This window comes from Brachyhypopomus gauderio, chromosome 17 (genome assembly GCF_052324685.1).
Source record: "Brachyhypopomus gauderio isolate BG-103 chromosome 17, BGAUD_0.2, whole genome shotgun sequence".
In the NCBI taxonomy this organism is placed as follows: domain Eukaryota; kingdom Metazoa; phylum Chordata; class Actinopteri; order Gymnotiformes; family Hypopomidae; genus Brachyhypopomus; species Brachyhypopomus gauderio.
The window spans coordinates 3,743,948-3,752,218 of record NC_135227.1 but is presented as its reverse complement, the minus strand read 5'-3'; the positions used below and the strand labels follow the sequence as shown (position 1 = coordinate 3,752,218).

The window sequence follows — 8,271 nt, the reverse complement described above, 5'->3', positions numbered from 1 at the left end:
ATCCAAGTGAAATAAGAAACAGCTACTGGAAAAAACAAAATCACTTAAAATACTATAATAACTCTCAATAGTGTTTTCTGTAACAAACACTTTCACATTTACAGGCTACAGAGTTAAATTCAGAATTGATATCAAACATAATTTAGGGATTTGGGAAAACTAAAAAAAAAGATATGATAATAAAGAAGACTGACTGTATTTTCGCCTATTAGCGTTTTTTGGCTTTTTAAAAATTGCAAATGGACAATAATTTACGCTTCTAGAATAAAGAAATATGGATTCATCTTATATAATGAATATGATCACGTGTGTTTTGTATCGTACTTGACGATATTAAGGACGACTGCATATGTGTAGTGTTAGTGAGACTGACGTCATCGATTTACAACTCTTCCTCTGTGTGTGCGTGCGTGCGTGCGTGTGTGTATACGCGCGCGCCCGTATGCTGCGCTGATGCTCAGATCTGTTGGTGTCGTTTTGTAGCGCGTGAGCAAGGTGGCATGTTGGGTCCGTGTATTCGCTCCTTGTTGGAATGGAATTTTCAATCGATTAGGACCTGGATGTGATCGATTACAGCCTACTGGTAAAAAAAAACAGCATTTGTCTAGTAAACGATATTTTGTGCAAATATGGTTGCATTCTGGTGGCAGGTAGCTGGAGCGTAGACTACTCATGGCGATATAACGCAGCCAGTCCTACTTGTAAAACATCTCCTATCGTGACAGGACCGTGAAGATGGCGACCGGAGCGGGCTGGCAGGCACCGTACAGCTCTGCTCCTGCTCCCGTCCCTGGACCAGGCGTTAGTCCTTCAACGTCTACCAATCTGTTCTATGAATCAGGGCTCACGATGGAATACACTCAAGATCTGCACCTGAAGATGAGTAAGAAGATAGCCCAGCTGACGAAGGTTTGTAATGTGTCACAATCGCTCCTAATATCCACGTCGTCCGACTAATGAAGCGCCAGGAATTCTGCGTTTGAGCGTCGTCGTGTAAACTTTCGTTCTCGCGAGCTGTAGCTTTGTACAAAAATCTGCATGGCCTTTAATCTTATCCCCCGTAGAAACGAAGTCTTATTTGTTTTTTGTTTTTTGCTACACCATTCACTCTCTGTTGGGCTGCATATATATATTGCAGATTAATGTGTTTTACCAACTGTAATTTATTCACCAAACATGTACATGTCGCACTTTTGATAGACTCCTCGTGCACTGCACCATTCTGTTCATAATTAACATCAAACATTTTATATGCAACGTTTAAATATTTTGATTCGGGAGAACCTTTTTGTTTTAGGTAACATAGCATCCAATTTAAAACTTATTGTATTTTTCTGACATGATTGGCACTGTATCACACAGTCACAGAGAGTGCATTTTCCCTTTTGCATGATTTTGTTATGTAACTGAAATTTAAACTCATCAGTCAAGAGCTGACACTAAGCTCATTTGCGAGATGCTGTGAACATTCGTCGGTGAGAGTTTGATGAGATAACGCTGTGATAAACACAAACATCTGTTATAAATGGCAGCCATAGCGAGCCAAATCGAAAGGCTTACAGTATGCTAATTGCAGTGGATGAAAAGGAGTAAGGGATGAATTAAAGATGAAAAGTAACCCTGAAGTGGTGGGAAGGCAGCATAGAAAACAGGGACATTTAACCACATCTGCATGGTTGTGTGTGTGTGTGTGTGTGTGTAGTGAAGTTTCTCAAAGCTTTTTGCTAAATATATAACTTTATTTTTTAAAGTACCATGTATACATCATGGGATGATTAAACTGTTGTCTTTATTACTGTTAGTAGTAGCAGTAGTAGTAATAATACAGCCATGCATACTGAGCTGTTATATCCTGCAGCTTCTATGCATAAATGCACCCGAATCCATGCAGGTCATATATGCGCTCAACACCAAGAACGACGAACACGAGGACGCCATCCAGTCGCTGAAGGAGGCGCACGACGACGAGGTCCAGCACATCCTGAGCGAGACGCGGGAGAAGCTCCTGCAGTACAAGGGCAAGATGGGCGAGGAGGTGGACCTGAAGCGCCGTCTGCAGTGCCTGGAGGACTCGCTGGAGGTGCAGGAGCACATGAAGCGCCAGGCGCTGGCCGAGTTCGAGATGTACCGACGGCGCGTGGAGGACACGCAGCTGTGCGCCGAGGCCCAGCACACGCAGCGCGTGGTCTCCATGTCGCGGGAGGTGGAGGAGATGCGTCACGAGTTCGAGGAGAAGCTTCGCTCCTTCACCCAGACGCAGGCCCAGTTCGAGCAGGACAAGCAGCGGGCGCTGGACGAGCTCCGCTCCGCCCACCGGCAGGAGCTGCAGGACCTGGTGGAAGGCCGGCGGCCGGGCCAGGGCGCCGCCTGCTGGCCGGACCAGGAGAAGCTGGCGGAGCTGCAGCACGGCGAGCTGGAGGTGTTGATGGAGCGAGTGCAGGAGCTGTCGCAGGACAAGGTGCGTCTGGTGGAGGAGTACGAGGCCAAGCTGGGCAAAGCCCAGGCCTTCTACGAGCGCGAGCTGGAGGCCATGCGCCGCGCCCAGCAGCTCACCACGGAGAACCTGCTGGCCTGGAAGAGGACGGAGGTGGAGCTGAGGAAGGAGTTCCAGGTGCAGGAGGCCGCGCTGCAGAGAACCCTGTGCAAGCTCCGCGCCGAGCTGCAGAGAGCGCAGGAGGAAGCTCGCGAGAGCCGAGACAAGACCAACCGGCTCCAGGCGTCCCTCAACAACGCCGACGTCACCATCCAGGTGATGTTCTTGATAATGCCGGCCAATCACGTCACACCGAAGCCCATGTAATGTAGTGGACAGGGAATGATTACCTGTCAGTGAGAAAGCACAAAACAAAGAACTATTAGACATTTCTGCAGATCAGAATGAATGTAATTTTAAAAAGCCAGAGAGATGTGTATGGTCATGGAGGTCAGTAAGGTTATTTTTAATACAATATTATGCAGGTCTACAACCACGAGGCAGTGTGTAATCTTAAATTCTCAGAGTTGCGGTTAAATGATTTAAAAAGCCCCTCCGCCCTGCCCACCTTCCAACAGGAGCTACACAAACAGCTGGAGGAGGCGGTGCAGGATGGAGAGATTTGGGTGATGCAGCTGAAGGACACGGAGTACGAGTTGGAGAGCAGCCGAGACAGAGTGCAGCAGCAGGCCACCGAGATCCTTCACAAAGCCAGTAAATGAATCGCCTTAGGATGCAATTATACTCCCACACATGCCCCAACCAATCTGTTAGTCTGTTAGGAGACATGGATGGTGCGGCTACATCTCACTTCACCTCATTTCAGCTCCTTCATCACCACTGGATTGCGATTAGCTCACCATTATGCATGATGGGACTCGATAAGGGGATTTAATTTCAGGTACAATTTATAATAAGACCCTCCTGAGGTTTGTCTTCACCGCTCTGTCCCCCCCCCCCCCCCCCCCCCCCCACCACCTCCACCCACCCCACCCCAGGTCAGATCGGCTCCCTGCAGGCCGCGCAGATGAGCTGTGAGGCCACCATCCGAGACCTGCACCTGGAGCAGGGTCACCTGAAGGAGAAGATCGTCCAGGTGGAGGAGGAGAAGGAGAGTCTTCGGAATCAGAGCCACGCCCTGGAGGAGCAGCAACGCCAACATATCCTCAGCCTGGAGAAAGTAGGCACCCCGTCCCTGACCTGTCCGCCTGTCCACCTGTCCGCCTGTCCGCCCACCGTTTTTACAAACACCGTGGGTGATAATTCGGAATGTCGGGCGAAGCACATTTTCAAAAATCGCCAGCAGCTGAAAAAAATTTTTAAATGCAGACCCGCATTCCACATTTCCATGGTAACCCACCAACGTTCGCCCGCGATCATTCCCGTCGCGCAGCCGTTGGCCGGCGGGCCGTGAGCTCGGCTGTCGTCTCTTGGCAGACCCTGCGTGAGGAGAAGCGCTCCTACGAGCTGGAGCTGGCCCAGGTGCAGGCCAGGTTCGAGGAGGAGGCGGCCCGCGTGAAGGTGGACCAGGCCCGGGCCCTGGAGGAGCTGAAGGACAAACAGCAGCTGCAGCTGGAGACGTCCCGCAGCACCGGAGAGCGAGAGAAGAACCAGCTGTTAAACGCAAGTGCTCGCTTTTACGCGCTCGGGCCACCGACGCCCCTGATTTTGGCTGATGAATGATAAATGTGCTGTTTTGAAAGCTGTTATTTATACACGTGATACACGCTGTTCATATATGTGGCATAAGTTGGTGATCTTGGCAAAAAGTTTAGTTTCGCCTCGCTATAAATCTGCAACTCCGTATGTGCGAATTCCTAGGGGGATTCTCCATATGACGCTGTTACAATTGTTTTGGAATGATTGTGAATATGCTTCACTTAAAACTTTGAAAATTCTTCCAGTCCAGAGGTTGCCAGACAAGCTCCTCCCCTTGGCAGGTGATGGACACGCCCCCTTACACTTTGCTCGTGTGTGCAGGAGATGAGACAGCAGTATGAGATACGGCGCCTCTCGCTGGAGGAGCAGAGGAACCACCTCCAGCAGCAGCTGGACACCCTGCGTGAAGAACTCACTGCCAAGCTCAACATAGCCAACCAAGAGGTGGGGAAACCTCGCGTCCGACTTTGTAAAACACTAGCGCCCGTTGTCAATTTATCACTAAGGACGTTTGAGGGGTTTTTTGGGGGCTTTTTTCCCTTTAGGTTTCTCACCTGAAGGAGCTGGTGAAGGAAAGCAAGGACAATCTGGACTCTGCGGAGAGTCACATCTCTCGCCTGAAGGAAAACCAGGAGAACCTGCTGATGGAGCTGGACGCCACCAGGGCCCGAGTGAGGGAGACCAGCAGCGTTCTCACTGACCTCCAGGTAGGACGTTCACCCTGAAGACAGCTATGGCGTGGAGCCCATGAGGGCTTAGCAAAAATCAAGGTACGGACTAAAGGAGGAAGGATGTATCTATTGACACGTCACCTCATTTATGAAGTGACAAATCGGGGAAACGATCTGGACCATAACACCACTGAGAGATGAAAATGGATGGCAGAGATGCTGACAAAAAAAAAAAAACAAGCCTTATTCAGCTTGGACGGCAGCCAAAACTGCTAGTTTGTGTGCAGTTTTGACAGGCAAAGGGCATATATGAGCTTGCACAATGTGTTATCGGCTCTGCGGCGAACCCCAGTCACAGTCTTTAGCCATGAATGACGTCTTTTAGGAAGACCAAACCTCTTTCTGCCTTTATCAGGAGGAGATCGAGAGCCAGAAGCAGCGACACGAGGCCCATATCATCAACATTAAAACAGAAGACAAACAGAAAATGGACAAAATCACAGAAGAGCTGGATCGCAAGTGGACCGATGCACTGAGGTATCACGAGCCGCATGCTAATTAAAGCTCATTTGTGTGCTGTAGTTTAAAATAGAAGCAGCCCATCACACGTCTAAATGCTGGTAAATCCTACACCCGAAGCATTTGGTTTAAAATATGATAATTACAGGTGTATAAGGTTAACATCCGTCTTGAGATGATACAGTGTTCTGCTGCACTGTGGCGAGACGACACGAGAATTGTGCTGTTCTTCGAATTTTCCGTTTCACAGTATTCTTCACCTCAGAAATGTTTCACAGACAGGTCTGATATTTAGCATTAAAATGTTTGGTTAGGTTTGGCTTTGGTTTGCTTACATTTAACGCCTGAAGTCAATGACAATTCTTATTTTACAACAAAAAAAAAAAGTAAAACCTCTTTTAAAAAGTCCTCCTACATATTTAGGCGTACATTAACTGGCCACTGTCCTCTGGGTTGGTGTGTGCACACGTGTATGTTTTCTCGCGTGCGTCTCGAGGGCGGAGCTAAAGGGACTGCGTGAGGAGCTGAACGATGAACACGAGGCGGACAAGCAGGCGTCCCTGAGTGAGCTGTCCCAGCAGAGGGACCTGGAGATGATGTCGGCCAGGGAGACCTGGCACCGGAAGGTGGAAGACCTCCTGGAGCAGGTGACACGCCCTCCGATCACTCACCACTCACGTGCTGGAATTCCTCTACTCACTATTAAAGGGCCATCATGTAGTCTTTTAAGTAACGGCGTCCATAGTCCTTTAAACTCCATATTTCCCTTACTGCGCCCCTGACATTTTTACAGGGGTGCAGAGACTCCAGTTATTATATTGGTTTGACAAAAAAAGTGTCCTTGCACCGTAAACATCAATTATTTATAGCTGGAAAACAGCAATCTATCAGCCCAGTATGACTTTAAGACTTGTCCTTCACAAGGATGTCAGAAAGCACTGAGACAAATTGCACAGACATTAATTCACAGACTTTATCAAGCTTGTCATTAATCACACATAATAATCGGAAAGCGTTCTCTAATTTGTTTTCAGAAATATGCCTAGCCATTGACTAGGCAGGTGTGAGGCGTGTGTGAGGTGCGTGTGTGAGGTGCGTGTGTGAGGTGCGTGTGAGGTGCGTGTGTGAGGTGCGTGTGAGGCGCGTGTGAGGCGCGTGTGAGGCGTGTGTGAGGCGTGTGTGAGGTGTGTGTGAGGCGTGTGTGAGGTATGTGTGAGGCGCGTGTGTGAGGTGTGTGTGAGGCGCGTGTGTGAGGTGTGTGTGAGGCATGTGTGAGGTGTGTGTGAGGCGTGTGTGAGGCATGTAAGTGTGTAAGGTATGTGTGAGGCGTGTGTGAGGTGTGTGTGAGGCGTGTGTGAGGTGTGTGTGAGGCGTGTGTGAGGCGTGTGTAAGGTATGTGTGAGGCGTGTGTGAGGTGTGTGTGTGAGGCGCGTGTGAGGTGTGTGTGAGGCGTGTGTGAGGTGCGTGTGAGGCGCATGTGTGAGGTGTGTGTGAGGCACGTGTGTGAGGTGTGTGTGAGGCGTGTGTGTGAGGTGCGTGTGAGGTGCGTGTGAGGTGTGTGTGTGAGGCGTGTGTGAGGTGTGTGTGTGAGGTGCGTGTGAGGCGTGTGTGAGGCGTGTGTGAGGTGCGTGTGTGAGGCGTGTGTGAGGCATGTGTGAGGCGTGTGTGAGGTGTGTGTGAGGCGCGTGTGTAAGGTGTGTGAGGCGTGTGTGAGGTGTGTGTGAGGCGTGTGAAAGGTGCGTGTGAGGCACGTGTGAGGCGCGTGTGTAAGGTGTGTGAGGTGCGTGTGAGGTGTGTGTGAGGCGTGTGTGTGAGGCCTGTGTGATGCGTGTGTGAGGTGTGTGTGGCGCGTGTGAGGCGTGTGTGAGGTGCGCGTGTGAGGCGTGTGTGAGGTGCGTGTGAGGTGTGTGTGAGGCGTGTGTGAGGTGCGTGTGAGGCGTGTGTGAGGCGTGTGTGTGAGGTGCGTGTGAGGTGCGTGTGTGAAGCATGTGTGAGGTGCGTGTGAGGCGCGTGTGAGGTGCGTGTGTGAGGTGCGTGTGAGGCATGTGTGAGGTGCGTGTGTGAGGTGTGTGTGAGGTGCGTGTGTGAGGCATGTGTGAAGCATGTGTGAGGCGTGTGTAAGGTGCGTGTGAGGTGTGTGTGAGGCATGTGTGAGGCGTGTGTGAGGTGCATGTGTGAGGTGCGTGTGAGGTGCGTGTGAGGCGTGTGTGAGGTGCGTGTGTGAGGTGTGTGTGAGGCATGTGTGAGGTTTTACTGCAGTTTCCGTTCTCAGCACTTTTGAACCAAGACCACCGTTAGGCACCTGTGGTAATGAACATGTACTTGTAATTCAGCAGTCATTTCAGCTGCTAATCCTGAAGGTAGTTCGCTTTTGGGGGCTCTGACTTTGTCAGGGATTAGGTGGTCATTTAAGAGGATACAGCAAGTCAGTGGGCTAAGAAAATGCATGTGTGTGTGTGTGTGTGTGTGTGTGTGTGTGTGTGTGTGTGTGTGTGTGTGTGTGTGTGTGTGTGTGTGTGTGTGGTTGGATATAGTGCACAGTATTTCCTGCAGTGTCGTTCGTTCCGTCTGGCCGTGTGTTCGTCTCGGAGCAGTAATATGAAGTAAAGTGACAGGCTGTCTCCAGCGCTCTGTCTGCCTGTCCGTTAGTGAGAGACTGTTGCTGTAGCTTCATATCATCTCTCTGGAAACATAGCTGGGTTTAATGTCTGCCTGTAGCTCAGCTGTCTTCTAAGAGATGGATTCTACAGTTCGTAAGGCCACAGAACATTTGATGTGTTGATTTTTTATTAATCAAATACTGGCTGGTTTTTTTTGCTCAGTCTCCAGAATATGATATACACACAAACAATTATACTTCTGATGATCTCAAACCATAACGAACCCCACATTTTAAAGGCGAAAAGAAGAACATTTCATTTTTAGTTTATTCCTCACTGCTTTCTTCTC

The 8,271-nt window shown here is 49.8% G+C and overlaps 1 protein-coding gene across 2 annotated transcripts in view; it reads left to right on the top strand.

Annotated features, from left to right (window-relative positions):
* The first annotated feature begins 392 nt into the window (after positions 1 to 392).
* fam184aa (family with sequence similarity 184 member Aa) overlaps positions 393 to 8,271 on the top strand; it is a 17,753-nt gene continuing 9,874 nt past the window's right edge. For both annotated transcript variants that reach the window (XM_076978469.1, XM_076978468.1), the window contains exons 1-10: positions 393 to 583; positions 726 to 909; positions 1,892 to 2,749; positions 3,052 to 3,187; positions 3,472 to 3,653; positions 3,911 to 4,096; positions 4,454 to 4,576; positions 4,678 to 4,839; positions 5,219 to 5,340; positions 5,819 to 5,969. In XM_076978469.1, the coding sequence (XP_076834584.1) occupies positions 736 to 909; positions 1,892 to 2,749; positions 3,052 to 3,187; positions 3,472 to 3,653; positions 3,911 to 4,096; positions 4,454 to 4,576; positions 4,678 to 4,839; positions 5,219 to 5,340; positions 5,819 to 5,969 (2,094 nt within the window). In that variant the 5' untranslated portion in view covers positions 393 to 583; positions 726 to 735. The remainder of the gene's footprint in view (positions 584 to 725; positions 910 to 1,891; positions 2,750 to 3,051; positions 3,188 to 3,471; positions 3,654 to 3,910; positions 4,097 to 4,453; positions 4,577 to 4,677; positions 4,840 to 5,218; positions 5,341 to 5,818; positions 5,970 to 8,271) is intronic.